At 35.8% G+C, this 21,240-nt stretch overlaps 1 protein-coding gene across 5 annotated transcripts in view; it reads left to right on the top strand.

Annotated features, from left to right (window-relative positions):
* VEZT (vezatin, adherens junctions transmembrane protein) overlaps positions 1–21,240 on the top strand; it is a 66,169-nt gene that overhangs the window by 22,448 nt on the left and 22,481 nt on the right. For 2 of the 5 annotated variants that reach the window (XM_032874250.1, XM_032874251.1), the window contains exons 2-6: positions 4,834–4,968; positions 8,078–8,164; positions 15,161–15,336; positions 17,384–17,659; positions 20,407–20,556. In XM_032874250.1, coding sequence (XP_032730141.1) covers positions 4,834–4,968; positions 8,078–8,164; positions 15,161–15,336; positions 17,384–17,659; positions 20,407–20,556 — 824 coding nt within the window. Of the gene's footprint in view, positions 1–4,833; positions 4,969–7,478; positions 7,553–8,077; positions 8,165–9,370; positions 9,470–15,160; positions 15,337–17,383; positions 17,660–20,406; positions 20,557–21,240 lie in introns of those variants that run through there. The other 3 variants (XM_032874249.1, XM_032874248.1, XM_032874252.1) reach the window with 3 other exon arrangements.

Below are 21,240 nucleotides of genomic sequence, written 5' to 3' on the forward strand. Positions count from 1 at the left end.
TCTTTCTTTCTTTCTTTCTTTCTTTCTTTCTTTCTTTCTTTCTTTCTCTCATTCTTTCTTTCTTTCTTTCTTTTTTTCTTTTTTTTTTTTAAGGTTTTACAGTGAGAGAAACAGAGAGAGAGCACATGCAAGGGGAGCAGCAGGCAGAGGGAGAGGGAGAAGCAGGTCCCTGCTGAGCAAGGAGCCAGATAAGGGATTCCATCCCAGGACCCTGTGATCATGACCTGAGTCCAAGGCAGACGCTTAACCAACTGAGCCACCCATGTACCCCAAAGCTTGATTTTCCATATATACTTCATCCAGAACAATAAATTGCAATACATTGAATGAAGAAGCATAAAAGAATCCAGTTATCTCCTATTAAGCCAGATAATGAGGAGACTTGCAAAAAATGGAAAATAATCCACTTTGCTCAGTACATTTTTTTTCATTTTGGAAAAAAATGTTTTTCATTAAGTTTGTATTATTACATTAGTATTATAATGAGTTTATTGTCATTTTAAGTAAATTAATAAATACTTTTAAAATTTTTTTAGTTTTAATTTCTAATATAATTTAGACATCCACAAAAACTCTTTCAGGCTCTCAATAATTTTAATAACCTTAAACAGGTTTTGAGACCCACAAAAATCTGTGAAACACTAGTCATGATGTGGTTTTCTAAGATCTGTCAAATAGTACACAGGTTATTTGGTAGTTTCGGAGAAAAAGTGATAGTAATCTTAACCCCCAAACATTTTTTTTAAACTAATAAAATAATAATTTTACCAAAAATCCCTTTGCACTCTTAAAAATCACTCATGTGCTACGAGGTCCATTTTGATCACTTCATCTTGGCTGATGTTCAGTTCGTTAACCAAAGAATCTTTGTTTTTCATTTGTGTGTTAACATTGGTTAAATTTTACAGTTTATTTTGGCTCAAAAGTGATTGAAGCATAGAAATGAAACAGTAAAATAAATGCTACAACTCAGGATACTATCATAAACAATGAATAAGAGCTTTAGAGTTCATACAGTCTGAGTTTATATGTATTAGAAAGTGGTCTGATTTGTAGAAGCAGTCCAAAAGAGAAAGTTTAAATATGAAATTTGATGGTGACTGGAATTACATTCTGTCAGACCTGCAATGCCTTCATCTCTAGTCTCCGAAGATTTTCTACTCTGAAATTTTTCAAATACTTAGTTACATAAAGCCATGAAACAAAGCACAGTGATAGCCTTGGAAAGCCAGAATTTCCCAGAACTGTAAAACAGTTCTTTCTAGGGAGAAAATGTTAAATTCTATCAGTAAAGATGGGGAAGAAACCGAAACTACTAAAGCATCATTCATAGTTGCACAGCTCAAAAAGATGGGTGTCACACCTTTGACAAGAATGTCGTGAAACCAACCAAAAAGTTAATGAAAAGTTTAACATTTGTTAGAAAAAGCAGAATAAGGAATGAAGAAATTACTGTATCAGATGACACCATTGGACATTATTGGTATTATTCAAAGTAAATAATTAATGCTGCTGTTTTCTGCAAAATGTGAAGTAGAAGGTGTTCCAGCTTATGGTGTTCCCAACTGAGTAATGCTCTTAGTTGATGTGCAGAACATATACGGAGAACAAAGTATTCATTGTTTCTCTTCTGTTTAATCACGTTTAGAAGTATGAACAGATAATCCATTTTGTTATTTTGTGAGCTGTGACATAAACTGAAAAAGGAAGGGACTTTGGGGTCAGTGCTGACACAGCATCAGCCAAGTGTGTAGTAAGAAAGGTACTAGAATTTGAATGAAAAGAAGTTTGACTCCATCCCCACCCGCCAAGCCTCTTGTCAGAGAACAGGTAGCAATCAAGAATATGCCTCAATATAGTGACTGAGTCTTTAATTAGAACAGGAGTCGGGGTGCCTGGGTGGCTCAGTGGGTTAAAGCCTCTGCCTTCAGCTCAGGTCATGGTCCCAGGGTCCTGGGATCGAGCCCGGCATCGGGCTCTCTGCTCGGCAGGGACCCTGCTTCCCTCTCTCTCTCTGCCTGCCTCTCTGCCTCCTTGTGATCTCTGTCTGTCAAATAAATAAATAAACTTTAAAAAATAAAAAATAAAAAAGAACAGGAGTCAGCAAACTAGCTGTTGGGCCAGGTTTGTCCTCTGTTCCCTACCTGTTTTTCTGTGACTGGTGAACAAAGAATGGACTTTACCTTTCTAAATGGTTGGGGAAAATATCAAAAGAATGGTGCTTTGTGACACATAGAAATTATAAGAAGTTCAGTATTTCCATAAATAAAGTTTTATTGGAGCATAACCACACTCACTGGTTTATGTATTGTTGTGGCTGCTTTTGCACTATAGCAGCAGGATTGATTAGTTACGATCGAGACCATATGGCCTGCAAAGTGAGAAATATTTACTGCCTGGCCTTTTACAGAAAAACTTTGACAACCCTGGAATTAGAGTAACTCCACTTTGATCCATCTTATTTATTGTTTTTCCCCATGGGAGTTCACTTGAAGAAAGGGTTCTACGGCCTTAAAAACAAGCTTTGTTGTTGTTGTTGTTGTTTTTTTAAAGTATGTAAACTTTTCAAAAGGTCACCCCAACCGAACAAGCATTCTTGTTCTTTTGCCACTCTGGGGACAGAGCAGGGTGGAGTTCACAATTCATTTTGGAAATCCTTGAGTAATTCAAGGCAATATTTGAGGATACATTATGGGTGATACGAAGATTAACCATTTGTGCCACCAGAGATTTAAGTCTGGTAGAGAGATAAATGTACTTCTCCTTTTGTTATAATTTTTTGCATATTTTTCTCAAAAGAACATTAAACATAGCTTTAAAAGGAGGCAATTTTTTTTCAATTTTGAAAGTTTTTTTTAAATTATTTTTATTATCATATAATGATTATTTGCCCCAGGGGTACAGGTTGTGAATCATCAGGCTTACACATTTCACAAAAGGAGGCATTTTATGTATCTTTTATTCTCTCAAGTTGATACCCAGCAAATTGCTACCAGTATAAGCAAATTCCCACTGCTTCTCATTTTCCCAAACTCAGGGACATAGTCCCTAAAAACATTGGTCTCATTTAACTGCCTTTCCTCTGTTTGCATAGCATCCAAAACAACCCTGCAATTAATGATTTACTTGATGTTTCTGTACTAAACTATAAGGAAGTTTCCCTGGTGTGTTCCTCTCTAGACACAGGAGGGACTGTGTTATTTTAGATACTATAGTATACTATACTATAGTATACTATCTAAAATAACACAGTCCCTCATATTTCAGAGTATTGGCTTTGGAGTCAGACCTATCCTGCATTCCTTATCTGAGTGAATCTGTTTCCTCTTCTGTGAAATGGGAATTAACAATAACAATGATAACAATGATCATATTTTAGGGTTTGTTGTGAACCTTAAGTGAAATGATGCATGGGTTGCCTGGGTGGCCTCAGTCGGTTAAATGTCTGCCTTCTGCTTAGGTCATGATCCCAGGGTCCTGGGATTGAGTCCCGCACTGGGCTCCCTACTCAGTGGAAAGCCTGCCTCTCCCTCTCCCTTGCTGCTCCCCCACTTGTGCTCTGTCTCTCTCTCTCTGTCAAATAATGAAATAAAATCTTTAAAAAAAAAAATGATGCAAGTAGAATGCTAGTTAAGTTTTTGCCACATGGTACTATGTTAGTTGTGTTGCTGTTTACTATAGTTTTGGTGGTGGTTCTTATTTTATCTCTACTACCTAACATAAGGTCTTTTTTAAAGTATTAGATATTTTTGTTGAATGGAGTCAAGGTTTATTTTTAAAGAAGACTGAAAAAGTTAAAATTAAAGCTTGCTGTTGATGCAGAAAATTGTCCCATAGGTTTTTGTCTAACAGTGATGCTTATGTATTTGATGAGATTGGAGTTTTTTTGTTTTGGGTGTTTTTTGGTTTTTTGTTTGTTGGTTGATTGGTTGGTTTTTTGGGTTTTTTCAGTCTGTTCCAAAACCTGTGCTGTTTCCACCTGGCTTATATAAAGTTGAAGTGTAAATTGAGTGATTACTATGGGCCAGGTATTGTTCTAAGTGCTTGTATATATTTAGTCCATATAAGAGCCCTATGAACGAGGTCTTATTTTTATTCCTATTTTAAGATGAGACAGCTGAAACACAGGATTATAAACTGTCATCGGATACTCAGCCAATAAGATGCACAGTTGGAATTTGAACATATAGTCTGGCTCCAGAGTTTGTGTTCTTAACCACCATGTTCTAATGCTTTTATTACCCACAGAGTCTCTTGTTTGCCATATGGTTGTATGTAAGATACAGCTTATTTTAGGTAAATTTCTTGGAGTTTTAAGTTTGTTTACAGTGTTGGGCATGTTGTAGATAATACATACGTGTGCCGGAGCGAGTTAATGAATATGATGGTATGATAAAATTATAATTAGTGCTGTATAATTATTGCTTAGTTCTTAGCTTCAAGTAATAACTGCTTTTCACTTTAGGCCCTTTTAGGAACTATCTATAGCCAGGCTTGGCTATTTTGAAGCAATCTACTCTAATAGTACAAATATTTGGGCAAAGAAATTGCTTAACAAATCTATTTATATTCCTAAATTCATTTTTTCTTGCTGGTACCCACTCAGAAAAATCTGTTTTTCCTTTTTTGGGTCTCTCTGTTGAATTGTTTGTAGATTTTTTTTTTTTTATGTTAGTTGGCATTGTGACAGATAATTCACTTTTTAAAAGATGAAGCCTTAAAGAATTCATGCATACTGGTCATGATAGTGAAGTTTGGTGTTGAGTTTGGCCTCCTAAACTTTTGAAGTAGTAACAAAATTGAAATTTGCTTCATTTTATATGTCGCTTTCAGAATTCTCCACTTTACCAGTACTTACAGGATCTGGGACACACAGACTTTGAAATATGTTCTTCTCTGTCACCAAAACTGGAAAAAGGCACAGTGACAGAGGGACAACAAAAGCCTCCTGCCAGAGCCCTGCCAAAAGTAAGAAAGCATGTTCATTCTTTATGATTAATCCTTTGTTCTTCACCTCACTGCTTATTTAAACTGCCTTTACTCTTACCCTTGTAGGAAAAAAAAAAAAAACACACAACAAAAATCTCATAAGCACCTTCATGTCCTCTCCGACACTGGTTAAGACTTTATTTTTTATTTCATCAGTAGTACAGAACTGTTTAGATAAATATAAATCTTGCTGTTCTGTACTATCTCAGTAATTTCTATAATGAATAGAAATTAATATGATTGAGGATTAAAATATATTAATTCTTTAAATATTGAACTTGTTTGGAGGGAACCAGAAAAATACATGCAAACGTTAATGAGAACCCAACCATTAGTACTTTTATATTAATTAGAATTTTTTTCTTTATATATTGTTTTGAAATAGAGCACAAGTTATAAGAAAGCAAACTGACAACATATTTCATAAGCAAATTCAAGGATCTGTGATGGAGTGGGTATATTTACCTCAGTTTGTGACGCCCTTTATATATATGCAGTATCCTCTTATGCAATAAATATCTAGTTGCTGTACAACACTGTGAGGCTAAGATACTGGCAGAATCTCCACTAATTGGGGTCTGTAAAATGCATTTACTAGATTTGTTTATGTTCTCTTAGCCATATTTAATAAAATAAAATAAAAAATTCCAGTACATTTGAGTTTTAACAAAAGGAATTCTAATTTAATAGAAAAAATAAACCAGATTACCTCATTTCTTGAACATTCTAGTCTAATCAGTATTTTATTACAAGGCATCATTATTTTTGGGAGGAGGCTTTTAAAAATTTCAATTAGTTGTTTACTCTGTGGTGATAGAGAGGGAAAGAGGTCTCTTTTCTCCTCTTAGAAAAATCTCTATGATGTGAGGTAACCAAGCTGGGCCCATTTGCAAGAGTAGAATAAATGCCAGAGAAATGTTTTTTTAACTGATACTTAGAGGGTAGGAATTAGAGAGTTAGAGCTTATGTGGATCAGAATCAGTTTGTTGTCCTCTGGACTTAAACTCTTTCTTCTCTGCTCAAAATGTGATTGTTCCTAGGAAGAGTTTTGAAAGCAAAACTGAAGGATATAGCTAATAGGTTATTTATAGATTAAAACTTGGATTTGAGATTACTTGGCAACCAAAGGGAAAGAATGAGCCAAGGGATAGTCTTAGGCAGGATATGGGCATTTGCCATTTTTTGTTGTTCAAAGTTGAGTTTTACAGGTATTTAATCCTTTTCATTTATGATAGGTGTTTTTACATATAGAAGTGTTATTAATTTATAAATAAATAAAATGAGAGTTTAAGATTTACTAGTCCTCAGAAATTGAGAAATAGCTAGAGAATGTTTTTCGAAATTACCACATGTCCAGAAGGTTCCTTTGGTTTTCATAGTACACATTTCAATTGTATGAGCTATATTAAAGCAGTGAAGTACCAGTTATTTTCTTTGGAAAGCAAAGTTTTTATATAATATAAGATCGTGATCAAACTGTCGTTAGCCTTAATCGCCCTTAACTTTTATTTTTTAATGTTATTGTGAAGTACTTATTGAGTAAAAGTACTTACTTTTACTGGGGTTCTCATCGTGAATATTATTTCTCTGTATATTTTTCTAGTTCCTTTTCCTGTGGTTATTCTTAAATGTTCCTTCCTTAAAGTTTGAGCATCTGGCCTCTTCTCTGCTTGGTCTATTTTTCTGAGTGATCTCATCTACTTTTTTGCCCTCATTGGCCACTTATGTGTATTCTCTGTCTTCACTGAGTTTTGGACATTTGCTAAACATTTTCACCTGACCTGTGCCCCCAAGAAACTCAGAACTCATCCGCATAAAACAAATAAGATATTCCTTCCATGACTCCCACATTAATTTGGTCACTAAATGATATGTCAAGTGAACTTCTTTTGTCTCTAAAATCCAACCTTCTCATACCATTACTATTTTTTTGCTACCCTACTTGAGGCCTTTTTCATTATTTAGCTGGACTGTTAAATATCCTCCTAATCAGGCTTCTTGGCTACAGTCATTTCCTGCCACTATTGCCTCTGCACTGTAGCCATTTATTTTTCTTAAATGCTGATTTTTATTGTTTCATTTCCTTGCTTAAAAGTCTTTGGTGGCTCCGCACAGCCTATAAGATAAAGTCTAAACTATTAGGGCATATAAGATCAAAGTCCTTTAAAACCTCTCTCAGTGGTCATTATCATTCCCTTCTTCCCTTGGGTCTTAGCCTGTCCCAGACTGTGCCACCATGCCACTGACATGCTTCCATGGCTGTCTCCTTTCTTCATCCTGTTCTCTTGCCCAGAATGTTCTTCCCTCCTTTGTTATATTCCTGCTTATCTGTTAGGGCATAGCTTCAGTGTTAGCACCTCTTGACCTCTTTTCCCACACTTTCCCAGACTTTACATTGGTTTGTAATTATTTATACCATCTCTTCTATGCTAAGTTCTTGAAAACAACAGTTACATGTATTCATCATTGTTCCTATGACCCTTTTTCAGTACCTGGGATATAGTAACCACTCAATGAATGTAAACACCATTTACTAGCATGGAAATGGGCTATTAACATTAAGGTAATTTGAATTTTTGGTTGATTCAGTAATATAACTTTTATTTCAGTATGAGACACTTTTTCTAAAATTGATTAAAATGTTTTTCTACCTTAGCATTGTGGAATGAAATGTACTTAGTATTTGAGAACTTGGAGCATCTTATGGTTTTCATTTTGAAATACATACTATCATCATCTTGACATAGTGTACCCGATAAGTGGGCTGCATCAGGATAACTTCTGAGTGCTCTTTTGAAAATTTGCTTTCAGGTCTCATTCAAAACTTAATTTTAAATTAATCTGAACCTATAGTTTGGGGACCCAAGAATATTTCTAACTAAAATCTCCAGGTACTTCTGATATGCAAGTAAATCTGGGAATTATTAAGGAGGATGAGACATATTGACAAAGGATATAACCTAGATGATTTTTTTTCCTCCCTTTTTCTAATAAAAATTCTGATTAATTAGAAATAAGTTATTTGGAGTTTTCTTGCTGTTTAGGTGTGGTTTAATAAATCCTATACAATGTCGTTCATCTCCTTCAGCAAGGCATCCTGTTAAAAGTGGCTGAAACCATCAAAAGTTGGATTTTCTCTCAGTACAATAAGAAAGATGACTTACTTCACAAGCTGGTAAGTGTTTGCTCTATTTCTTTTTGTCAGTTTTCAGGGCTCCAGTTTACTAATGACAGAATCTATTGAATCACAATTTGTTTTGCCATTGTTTTGGGCAGTGATTAAATAGAAATTCTGGGCAGTTCTCTGAAAGGAGACTGCCTGCTTCATGAAGTGTTAATAAAGTTTGTTGGTATCGCCTAAAAAAAACCCCAACAAATCCTTCAATAATTGTGGGTATTTGAATTAGAATTTATTAGTAGTATTTCTTAGGACTTCCAGGAGGTTATTAGCCATTTAGAATAGGATATTCTGGTAGTTTTTGATACCTTTGTTAGGTTACCAATTTCCTGCTGTCTTCTTCCTCCATTGACAAATATTCCTCTCAATAGGAAGGAAATATATCTATCAGTGAGATCTTCTCCATTTTCATTAGGAGCTTGACTGCATCCTTATCCTGTATCTATGATTACAAAGTTTGGGCAAAATCAAAGTGGTTCCTCCTTCCCCTAATTCACTTATCATTAATCTATCATTCTCTGGCAACTTCATATGTAAAATGTAGTCTCCCAAGACTAATGATCACAGAATTTACCAAAGACTTGGAATTGTGACCATTAAGAGTCTTTCTAATTCCTGTGAGGCTTGCTTTTTTTTCCCGCCTATTCTCTCTACAGTAATAAATCTGGTGTTTGACCTCTGACCCCCCAAGAGGGAGTGCTTCAATTTTGTACATCCTAAGCAATGCAAAATCCAGGTAGTATAGCTAAAAAATTGAAGTTAGAAAGTTCTCATGGATCTCAGAAGGAGCAATTAAGTCACAAATATGCAGATTTCAGGATCCTCTGCTGGCCTCTGACCTGAAGATGATGATTATCATTCTTGCAAATTACCATTTATGAAGAGATGTTTACAAAGTGCTTTCACATTTTGATTTGGTAATCCAAACACCATAAGGTTTAGTGCATTTTACCTATTAAAAGCCTGAGATTCAGACAGTTCAGTTTGGTTTAAGAATACTTATGAAGTGAATTGTTAAAAAAATATTCAATGAGAAAGTGATAGAGTTAGAATTTGAACTCAGGTCTCCTGTTTCAAAGCCTAGGCTCTCCATTGTTACATACTACCTCTCTAGCTTGAGTATTATTTTGTGTTGACTGACTAAAATTACTTTTTTAGCAATCCAAATGGGCAAGTTCTCTGTTCAGGGTTTCATCTTTGTAGGTATATTGAGAAGGTCAATGAAGTATCTTGTCATCTACGTAGAATATCATCTCTATCCAGGTGGAGCCATCCTCATTCTTCAGTGATACTAGAACTGTGGTAAGGTATATGGATCTGTATACATTTTTCTGTGGTTTAGTCGTGGTTGGCATAGTCCTGATCTTTTCATTCTTGATCCTTTGTCACTGGCCACATGTTTCACTGTAAAGTACCAGTTTCTATATGCATCCTTTTTGTGTGTATATTACAGAGAACTATAAGAAGTACATACCAAAGAAGTCATTTACTAGTAATGGAACAAGGAATTACCCTGTGGCTTCTGGAATGAGATGCTTGACTTTTTCCTTGACCACGACATATTTAAAATTTTGTTGGCTATACAGATATTCAACCAGTCCCTCTTGCCTTTTATAAAAATACGGCAGTTGCTCCATGATAGCTAAACCTTTGCCATTATTTCTTATTGAAGTAGTACTTCTTAAAGATTAAAAAAGTTATTTTATAACAACTATAACAGTAGTGGTATTAGCACTTTTTAAGCACTCGTTAGCCTGTAAAGTGCTTTCACACATGTTATCTCATTTGGTCCTCATCAGCTTTATGAAACAACACGATATGTTAAATAATATATAAGATCATTGAAATATATTGATACGTGAATAGTTCCCGTCTCCATCCCGAGGGGTAAAAACAGAAATCTCTCTATTCTTTAGTTGTGCTTCTCATACTCTTTCATTCAATACAGGTAGAAATCTTCTGAGTTATCTTCTCATACCATTATTCCATTTAGATGCTTAAAGATTCCTTTTACCCATTGAATCAAGTCTAGTTCGTCACTTCAACAGAAAGAATCTGCATAATTTGGCCCTAAACTATCTTTCTAGCCAATATTTTCATCAGCCAACTCAGTCTTCCTTTTCTTTTATTCTGTATCTATTCTGCATGTGTTTGTGCTATTATACTGTAGTAGAATTCTTTCCATTTTTTTCTTTTATTGCAGTCTTTTCAATAAGCAGTCCTAGCTGTTCCTCAAGGCCTTTCCCCCAAACTTCAGCCTATTGGATCTCTTATTTTCTTCAACAGTGTAGTAATAATTATCTGTGCTGTTTTGTAGGTTTTGTATTCTATTATGTGTCCTTTTCTTTATTGTATTTTAATTATTTCATACATACTAACAATATTAACAGCTTACACTTACATAGTATCTACTATGTAAATGTTTACTGTGTACCAGACACTTAGTATTTTATAAATATTGACTTACTTAATTCTCACAACAACACTAGGAAGTAGGTACTATTTTTATCCTCATTTTGCAGATGAGGAAACTGAAACAGAGATGTTCTTAACTTAAGATGTAGAACCAGGATATAAATCTGGGGACTAACGACATCTTGGCACTGAGACTTGTTGAGGGTGAGCCAGAGTTAACATGGTATACCTGCTAACACAGAGCACCCAGCCATACAGATGGTACCTACTAATATGTAGTCAATCAGAATTAGTCCTTTTTTTTTTAAAGATTTTATTTATTAGAGAGAGAGGGCGTACACAAGCATAAGAAGCGGAGGAGGGGCAGAGTGAGAGGGACAAGGAGACTTCCCACTGAGTAGGGAGTCCCATGCGGGGCTCAAACCCAGGACTCTGAGATCATGACCTGAGTGGAAGGCAGAGGCTTAACCTACCGAGCCACTCAGGTGCCCCAGAATTAGTCCTTTTTAAATGTCTTCATTTATTTGAGACTTGGACCAGAGTCCAAATAGGGTTATTGCGAGATATTTCTTAATATTAGCAGGTGTGTATTTTTCCACTAATTTGATTGCCATATTGCAAATATACAATTTTAGAATTTGCTCTTAGGGGCACCTGGGTGGCTCAGTGGGTTAAAGCCTCTGCCTTCGGCTCAGGTCATGATCCCAGGGTCCTGGGATCGAGCCCTGCATCGGGCTCTCTGCTTGGCGGGGAGCCTGCTTCCTCCTCTCTCTCTCTCTGCCTACTTGGGATCTCTGTCAATCAAATAAAAGAAGCTTTAGAATTTGTTCTTAAAAAAATGTTTAATTCATCAGTTTAATCTGATTTAATTTTATAGCTATAATGAGTAGAATATAGATCAAATTCTTCCTGTGTAGAGGCAGTCAGGTTACTAGGTAATACTGCATTAGTTATTTAGAATGTCTTGTCACTTTCAAGTTTATTTGTATGTTTGGGTAATTATAGATGGTTAGTTTGTCACATTTTTTTTTAAGATCTTATTTATTTGACAGAGAGAGGGAACACAAGCAGGGGGAGAGGCAGAAGGAGAAGCAGGTTACCTGCTGCGCAGGAAGCCCGATGCAGGGAGCCTGACATGGGGCTTGAACCCAGGACCCTGAGCCGAAGGCTTAACTGACTGGCTTATGTGACTGAGCCACCCAGCCACCCCAGTTTGTCACATTCTTGAATCAAATATTCCTAAAGCTATTAGTACTGCCTCAAAGCACAATAGTTTTGAGGAAACGTTATCCCAGCTTTGCACACCGGTCTGATGCCAAGGATGATGTTAAAGAAAATGTGTACCTGGGATGCCTGGATGGCTCAATCCATTCAGTGTCTGCCTTCAGCTCAGGTCATGATCCCAGTGTCCTGGGATCAAGTCCCACACCAGGCTCCTTGCTCAGCAGGGAGCCTGCTTCTCCCTCTGCCTGCCCTTCCCCTTGCTTGTGCTCACTCACTCTCACTCTCAAATAAATAAATAAAATCAAAAAAAGAAAAGTGTGTACCTGATTAAGCAGCTGTACAAGGGGCTATGAAGAGAGAAATCTCTCATTCTACATTAATAACCTTCCCCTTCTCTAATAGCCTTAGCCTTCCTTTAGTTAGGCTTCCTTAAACTTACCCATATATAGGTGCATAGAGGTCTCATAAAAGGCAATTTAAGGCTTTTGTAGCAAAAACTTAATTTTAATCCTTAACATTTTAATACTGCTTTGTGTGGGGAATCCAAATCAAATAATAAGGCCAATGTGTGGAGATTTATTTCAAAGATTACTTGAAAAGCTGCCGTGTTCCTCGTCCTGCCCTCCTTGCTTCCCACCCCTCCCTAACAGTGGTATAAAGTGAATTATGCTATTCTGTTTATGAAAGTGAGGTGGAGTGTCAGTTAATTGGTTCTTAATGTTAGAATTTTGTTTTTTTAAGGTTTTATTTGTTTTTTTTGTGTTTTGCTTTGTTTTTTTTAAATTTTGGAGAGAGAGAGAGAGAGAGAGAGCAAGGAAAGTAATAGGGTGGGGGGGGGGAGAGAGAGAGAATCCCAAGCAGACTCTGTGCTGAGCACAGAACCCAAGGCAGGGCTCAATCTCATGACCCTGAGATCATGACCTGAGCCAAAATCAAGAGTCGGAAGCTTAACTGACCGAGCCACCCAGGCGCCCCTTGAATCATAATTCTAAGAAGAGAAAGGAGGCACATAAAAATATGCTCAACATCCTTAATCATCAGAGAAATGCAAATCAAAAACCACAATGAGATATAATCGTATACCTCTCAGAATGGCTGGTATCAAAAAGACAAGAAATAATAGATAATTAAAAGGAGTAAAGGGGTACCAGGCTGGCTCAGTCGGTAGATTATATGACTCTTGATCTTGGGGTTGTGAGTTCAAGCCCCACATTGGGCATAGATTTTTTTTTTTTTTTTTTTTACTTACTTATTTTAATTTTTTTAAAAGATTTTTTTTTTTTTATTTATTCATTTGACAGAGGGAGAGAGATCACAAGTAGGCAGAGAAGCAGGCAGAGAGAGAGGGGGAAGCAGACTCCCCGCCAAGCAGAGAGCCTGATGCTCTCACAGGACCCTGGAATCATGACCTGAGCTGAAGGCAGAGGCTTTAACCCACTGAGCCACCCAGGCGCCCTATTTACTTATTTTTAAAGATTTTATTTATTTCCGAGAGAGTATGCAAACATGAGCACAGGTTGGAGGCAGAGGGAGAAGCACACTCTAGGCTGACTAGGGAGCCCCATGCAGGGCTCAGTGTGGGGCTTCCAGGACCCTGGGGTCATGTCCCAAACCCAAGGCAGACGCTTAACCGACTGATCACCCAGGTGCCCCTGAGTGTAGAGCTTTCTTTAAAAAAAGAAGAAAAAAATCAATAAATATATCAATATAGGACTCGTATTAATTAAGAATACTCTTCTCATTCTCTAAAAGTGATGTATAATGCACAATCAGGAGGACACTTATGGTTGGATATATGGATCACTGCATTCCTGTTCAGTTCCCATTATGATCAGCTTAGGCAGGGCAGGCAGGCGCTTGTGTGGGAATGATGAACTGGCTACAAGAGCAAACCCATTGTCCTCAAACCCTAGACCTAGCTGGTTTTACTTTAATAGCTAAAGGCCTTGTCCATTAAAAGTTCTCTTTATTTATCTTAAAATAGGATCATTCCGTTCTTAAATTTAATGCATAGTAAAACTTCAAATTTTCTCATACAGCAGACTCTATATAGGGAAGTATAATTGATTACCAGAGATTTGGGATTTGAAATCAGAATTCTGGAAAATTAATCTCTTTGGGCTTTAGTTTTCTCCTCTCTGGAAAATTACTTAATCTCTTTGGACTTTAGTTTTCTCCTCTGTAGAACAGAGAGGGGTATGAAAATGTACATCATGGGGGTTACTGTGAAAGTTAACCCGTGTACTGTAATATTGCTACTTCCTCTCTCTCCTTTTTTTTTTTTTTTTTAAATTTATCTGTTAAAGTAATCTCTACCCTCAGCATGGGGCTGAAACTCCTAACCCTGAGATCAAGAGTTTCATGCTCCCACTACCGAGCTAGCCAGGTGCCCCTCATCTCTCATCATTTTTCCATGTATACTCTGTGTAAAACTAAAACCAATGACTTGCAGGTCTAAAGAGGCTTTTGTTCTTCCCACCCCTCTCTTCCAGCTGTTTCCTCTGGTCAGTTCTTGTTCATACTTTAAGACTCAGCTCAGGTATCACCTCTTTTCCTTTCTCTGACTTCATTACAAGTTTTGGTTCCCCTGTGCCATTTTCATAATAACCCAGGTATGCCTCATTGCACTTCTTTGCACATTATGTTGTAAATGTTTACTTTTCAGTCCTCTTCATTAAACTGTGAACTCTTCAAGAGTAGAGACTTGTATGTTATTCTCATTGTTCATGCCCTTGGTTTCAAGCATGGTTCTTGGTGTGTGTGTGTGTGTGTGTGTGTGTAATATTTTTTGATAGAAGGAAAAGAGGAAGGAATAAATGAGCTAGTATATGTGAAAGCATTTTGTAAACTATAAAGTGCTATGCACTTATTAGTGTGGTTTTGTATTATATTCCTCAGTGTTTTGTTTTTAATACCTGAATGTCCATTTGTAGAAGGCCTGGATCCTACTGATGTAATTCTCAATTACTCTTCTGGCTATATTGTTCCAGTATCCAGGGACAGCGCCTGAGGTTACAGGATTATAGTTTCCACGCTCTGTTCCAAAAACCTAATTAATTGGGCTTAACTAGACAGGTTTATTAGTCTTTTTAGTTACTTCACATTTCTTTATTAACAATTTGTATTTCACATCTGGTGGCTCAGTAACATCCAACTCAGTCTTTATTGTTTCACATTTACGGTGAAACTAAAACCCCATCCATTATACTAAAGACAGATTGAACTGCTACATCTTCTTCTTGGATGTTATACTGAAAATAAATACCCAAAATTTTGTTAGCACATTAGGAGCTTAGCATTTAATACAAAATTATGTATGTAATAATGCCTCTCTTCCGGTTTTTTAATGGCAAGGATATTGGATTCCGACTTGACTCACTACATACCATCCTGCAACAGGAAGTCCTGTTACAAGAGGATGTGGAGCTGATTGAGCTACTTGATCCCAGTATCCTGTCTGCAGGGCAACCTCAACAACAGGAAAATGGACACCTTCCAACACTTTGCTCCCTGGCAACCCCTAATATTTGGTACTGTCCTGAAAACATCTATCTCTTGCTTACATATATGGTATTAGCAGAGGAAATCCATCATGATGTTCTCCGTTGTAAAGATACTATAAACTTTCCATGCATTTTAACATTGTAATTAATGTAATGATACCCCAGAGGTTTAAAAAAAAAAGTACCTTTCTAAAGTAAATACTATTTAAAGTGAATCTGGAAGAAAATCTGTTTATTACACATTTTTAATCCGGTATAATTAGTTCTGTGTTTAATAACCCAACAAGCAGGCATAATATGTGCCTCAAGGATCTCTCTTACCCATGTATCTATACACGTGTGTGCATGCAATCTTAGCCAGTTCTTTATGTATCTTTAAAATTAATAGATTATAACTTAAATGCATTGTAGGGGCACCTGAGTGGCTCAGTTGTTAAGCGGCTGCCTTCCTCTCAGGTCAGGATCCCAGAGTCCTGCGATGGAGCCCCACACCAGCTCCCTGCTTGGCCAGAGGACTGCTTCTTCCTCTACCACTCCCCTGCTTGTGTTCCCTCTCTCACTGTGTCTCTCTCTATAAAATAAATAAAATCTTTTAAAAAAACCAAAAACTCATTGTAGAAACATCAAAAATGGGTTGGGACATGGAGGTAAACAGTCAATTCTTGCTTTGTTGACCGAGAAGCCATAAAGAATAGAATGACAATTCAGTCCTAAAACTTTTCGACTACTTGAAGTATTTGGATGTAATGCAGAAGTTCCAGGACATGTTTTTAGAAAGAACAGCAAAAAGGGATTGTATATACAGAACTGTTCATGTTTCCTCCTATTAAAGTATGCGTTTATTCAGTAAACAAAATCATTACTTGGATTACTAAAGTTATATAGGTAGGTACGTAACAGTGGCCTCAAATTTCTGAATTTATCTGTCTTTCCTGTCACGTTGACAAATGCTTCATATTGTAACAGGTAGCAAAATACGCCTTTCAAATCTCTAGTCACTCAGCATCATGATGAAGTAAAGCATCTTACCCTTTACAAATAAAGGATGGCAAAGCGCTGCTAGAAGGAACCAGGGTTTTAAGAATTTTACAGCTTTAACTCTCAAGTTTCCTTTAGGCACAGATGTGATTAGGCAACTCTGAGGCCTGTAAATACTTTAAGACTTTGCTATTAATGAACGAAAATATATGATGAGATTTTGCTTTGATTTTACCAGCATCATATGAAAGTAAAGAATTCCAAGAGAAATTAGGGCAGGTAAATATTTCTTAGGAAGCATTCCTACATGTGACTTTCTTTGTAATTTGATTATAACTGTCTTCAGGTATTGTTGATTTTTTTTTTAGACCTCATCAGACACGTCTCCCTGTAGTCACTTCTTTCTTATATACATTTTTATCAAAGCCTTCATTACTTAACAGATGTAGTCTGTAGATTTGTAATTAACCTAGAGAAAGAAAATTTTCGTATATATTTTTACTTTACTTAAAGCAATGTAAGAAGTACAAAGTTTGTGCATATTATGGGCTGTGGTAAGTATGTGTATTCCAGATTTATGATAATGATTATATAAAATTAGATGACTTTACTGAAACAATTACTCGGGTATATATTATTTCTATCGGAAAAATACTTATATTTTCTTGAGATGTTTGTTTCTGCACAAATAATTAGTATCTGACTTTGGGATAAGAACTCATGACAATATTAAAATGTATTTTAATATTAAAAATTAATAAAAATTATTTTTACTTTTAGATTTGTAAGATTGGATTTTAAACTCTACTTTGTTTTTAGGTTAGAAGAATCCATATCTTTTTTTTTAAAAAGTCATTTCTGAAGATACCTATTACTTATGTCTTTTACCTAAACTTAGCTGAGATTTTAATACTAAGCACCAATTTTTTTTGCTAGATATTTTTAAACTATTTCACATTACTTGTTTAAATGTCATATTCTTTTTAAGTCACACTTTACAAAGAAGCTAGCATTTTATCTATTTTGGTAAACCTAAATCACTAACACATCTTTCTCTGGTCTGATGGATATCATTTTCTTGGTTTCTCTGTTATAGGGATATCTCAGTGCTGTTTGCCTTCATTAGTTTGCTCATTATGCTTCCCACTTCGTGGATTGCATCTTCCTGGCTGGTATGGGGAGTGATTCTATTTATTTTTCTGATCATAAGAGCTTTGAGATTATGGAGGACAGCCAAACTACAAGTAACTCTAAAAAAATACAATGTCCATTTAGAAGATACAGCAACAAATAGCCGAGCTTTTACTAACCTTGTGAGAAAAGCTTTACGTCTCATTCAAGAAACCGAAGTCATTTCCAGAGGATTTACACTGTGAGTTCATTTTTTATTTTATTTTTTAAATAATTCTTTTCTACTACATAGTTATAAATTAGAGTACTTATTAACCATTTTCAGCTCTGTGTTGCATTTATAGAAAAAAGTAGGTTTTTCTTAGGCATTTACTGAAGTCTCTTAACTGTGAAGGAACAAATACATTAGGTGCTGGATTTAATATGTAGTATTATTCTGCTTATCTACTTTGAGAAACCAAAGAGCTTTGGGGATTATGATTATTTCTCTGTTAACGTGGTTATTTTATGAGATAATATATAGAGAGAGCCTAACTTTGAACCTAGCATGCAAAGTTACCCAACAAATGTTTGTTTACTTTCTGCCAGATGCTCTCTTTCCTCAATTTAAATGATAGATATATTGGACTTGAATTCATTTTGAAAAATTTTGCCATGCATTAATAATATTCTTTAGTAAATGTTAGCAGATATTATGGCACTAATATTCTAAGAATATCATGCAAATAATGATGTTTCACATTCTCACAGGAAATTAAATATTCACCAGTCTAGTCTTATCTTTATCTTTAGTCTAGTCTTAATTAAATGTTAAGCTACCAGAATTATAGGATATTTCTTCTGTTATTAAGAGGGTAGTTATATTTATTGAGCACCATTTATGTTCCAAATACTGTGCTAAGTAATTTTGCATAAAACTAAAAGCATACAATTACCTGTGTTACTGCAAATGTTCAGCTCCATTCCACCTGACTCTAGAGCTGTTTCCATTCCACTAGGCTGCCTGCTAACTGCTAACAAATGAGAGTTGTACTATCGTATAATTAACCATTTATTTAACTCATATAACCTTTGTAATCTGTAGGCAGGAAAGAGCAAGTATATGGTGAAGAATAATTATTATTCTTAATTACTTATATCTGGAAAATCACGAAAAGGGAGAGCAGAAGAACCTTGGGTAGTCAACTCGTTCTTCACTCTGCCATGCTTATTAAGAATAACTTAAACAGTCCTGATGGAAAAGCTGTATGTGGACAAATCACGAAACAGGGAAGTGGAAGAATCTCTAATAGTCATCTCATTCTTCACTCTGTTGCATTCTAGAACAGTGTTTAAACAATCCCAAGCCATGAGAGAGATTTTATAACTTCTCTTTTTGTTCAACTCAAAATGTAATAGTTCTCTGTTAATTTTTGCCCTTCATATTTTAGTTAAAGTCCACTTTTTGGTAGAACATAACAAATACTAATTTGTTGGAACATAGTGATTTTAAAAAGTTAAAAATAACACTAAGTAATAGCTCTTTTTCATTTTGACTTGCACAGTATTTCATTGAGAAGACTTGTTAAGCAAAATGGCTATGTGCCCAATTAATGCTTAGACATGTAAAGGGTTTTATGTGCGTTTTGTCATTTTCCAACTTATGTTATAGAATTATGTATAGAATTGACATGAAGAGCTAAAATGGGCCAGCTAGACGTGATTGACTTCTAGATTATGAATTCTATGCATTGACATGCAGGCAGGCAAAAGAAATGTTGGCAAAAATCATTTTACTTGTTTCTAACTGGCTAATGGATTGAGAAAAATTATGAGGGATAATGAATCTTGAATCATAACTTTTTTAGAAATCTTTTTATCTTTTAAACTGATTTATTAGTAAACTGAAACTCACACAATAGTGCCGTATGCTGAAAACATGTCTTCTTTTGTTTGCCTCAATTTGTCCTCTCTAGCAAAGAATTTAACCATTCTTTGCCTCATTTTATTAATTTAAAATAAGCCTATCAGCATGGTCCTCTTTTTTTAAAAATAAATTTTTAATGTCTGAATGTATTTTAGTTTGGTTTACTATTTTAAGAGTTTTGAGTTAGATGTCTTATTTTACAAATTTGTCGTTATAGTCTGAGACACTTATAAATTCCAGTATTTTGTTTTCTACTGGGAGAGGTTACTGGTTAGGTGAAAAAACTATTATCCAATAGCTGTGTAATATGTAATTATTTTTCATTTCATTCATAAAAGCATGGTATATTATAATTCATTGTTGCAAATAGGTACTCCCCATTTATCTTTTGGAAAGTGCTATGAAGTGTGCTTCCTCTTGAGTAGTTTTGAGAGTAGCTACGCTACTACCTAGTAACCCTTCCTTTGCCTTTCTACTTGCATTCCCCTGTTGGCCACTGGTCCTGTTATCTCTCTGCGTCCCCTACTTCATTTTGAGTAGGTAAGTGCCAGTGGCAGCAGGTGGGTAAGTCATTTCACCCTACTTTTATGAATGTACAGAATGTATTTCTAAATAGTATTTGATTGTTCTGTACAAGTGACCAAAAATATGATTGATAAACATACGTAAATGCATATTAAGAATGTAAAAGTATTTGTAATTAAGGCTTTCATACTTATTGTAGATAGAGGTTTTGAAAACTGATTTAGTATATTTTAGCAAGTAGAGTGTGTCAAAAAAGTGCAATGTCTTACATAAGTATTCCTACATTTCTACTATATTTTGACTAAAATTTATTGTTTCCCATATCAAAAGAAGCCTTTACTTTTTGAGATTTAATTTTTCATTTGTCTTTTCTTTGGTGGCAATAGCTATATATTAGGGAAATGGCTGTTTATGAGACCTGAGTTGGGATATTTACAATCATTTTCTAATAAAAAACACAAAAAAGGATTTTTTTTTCTAAGTTTAATAGAATTGTGGATTTAGGAAATAATAACTTTAGAACACCTGTACAGTTGTATCACATTTTACTTTTCAAGTTTGCTTGACAGGGTCAGTGCTGCTTGCCCATTTAATAAAGCTGGACAGCATCCCAGTCAGCATCTCATCGGTCTTCGGAAAGCTGTCTACAGAACTGTAAGAGCCAACTTTCAAGCAGCAAGGCTAGCTACCCTATATATGCTGAAAAAATATCCTTTTCTGTCTATATGTATGAATAAATATGCTTCCAGAGTCATGGATATAGATAGTGTAGTTGCATCCTGTGAAAGTTAAGTGTAAACTGAGATTGCCTATTTTGAAGCTAGTTTCCATCATCATTTCTGTTTTAAAACTGGAAATGCATTCTAGGGGGAATAACAATAACAGACAGGAAGAAAGTTTTTCTGGTCCCATGTGGTTCAGTTTCAACAAGGAAAAAACTTGAAGGCCCTGCCATTACTGGTCCAAAGAATAAAGTCAGAAGAATCTGGCTTTGCTAGGTCTGACATTTTTAAAAGCTGCTGGACCTGGCAAATTTGCGTCACGACATGGAAATAAACTGGTAACAGGAAATCCTTCCCCTTTCAAATAAACAGAGGCTCTCAAGTCAGATTGGCTCAGTTTAAATTTTGGCTGTATCACTTACTGCCTAGGTGACCTTAAGCAAGTTTCTCAACTTTCTGTACCTTGCTTTATTCATTTTAAAAATGGCAGTAACAGGGACGCCTGGGTGGCTCAGTTGGTGGAGCAGCTGCCTTCGGCTCGGGTCCTGATCCCAGCGTCCTGGGATCGAGTCCCACATCGGGCTCCTTGCTCAGCGGGAAGCCTGCTTCTCCCTCTGCCTCTGCCTGCCACTCTGCCTGTGCTCACTCTCTCTGACCAAAAAAAAAAAA

This window comes from Lontra canadensis, unplaced genomic scaffold (assembly GCF_010015895.1).
Source record: "Lontra canadensis isolate GAN:19392208 unplaced genomic scaffold, GSC_riverotter_1.0 scaffold52, whole genome shotgun sequence".
Taxonomy (NCBI): Eukaryota; Metazoa; Chordata; class Mammalia; order Carnivora; family Mustelidae; genus Lontra; species Lontra canadensis.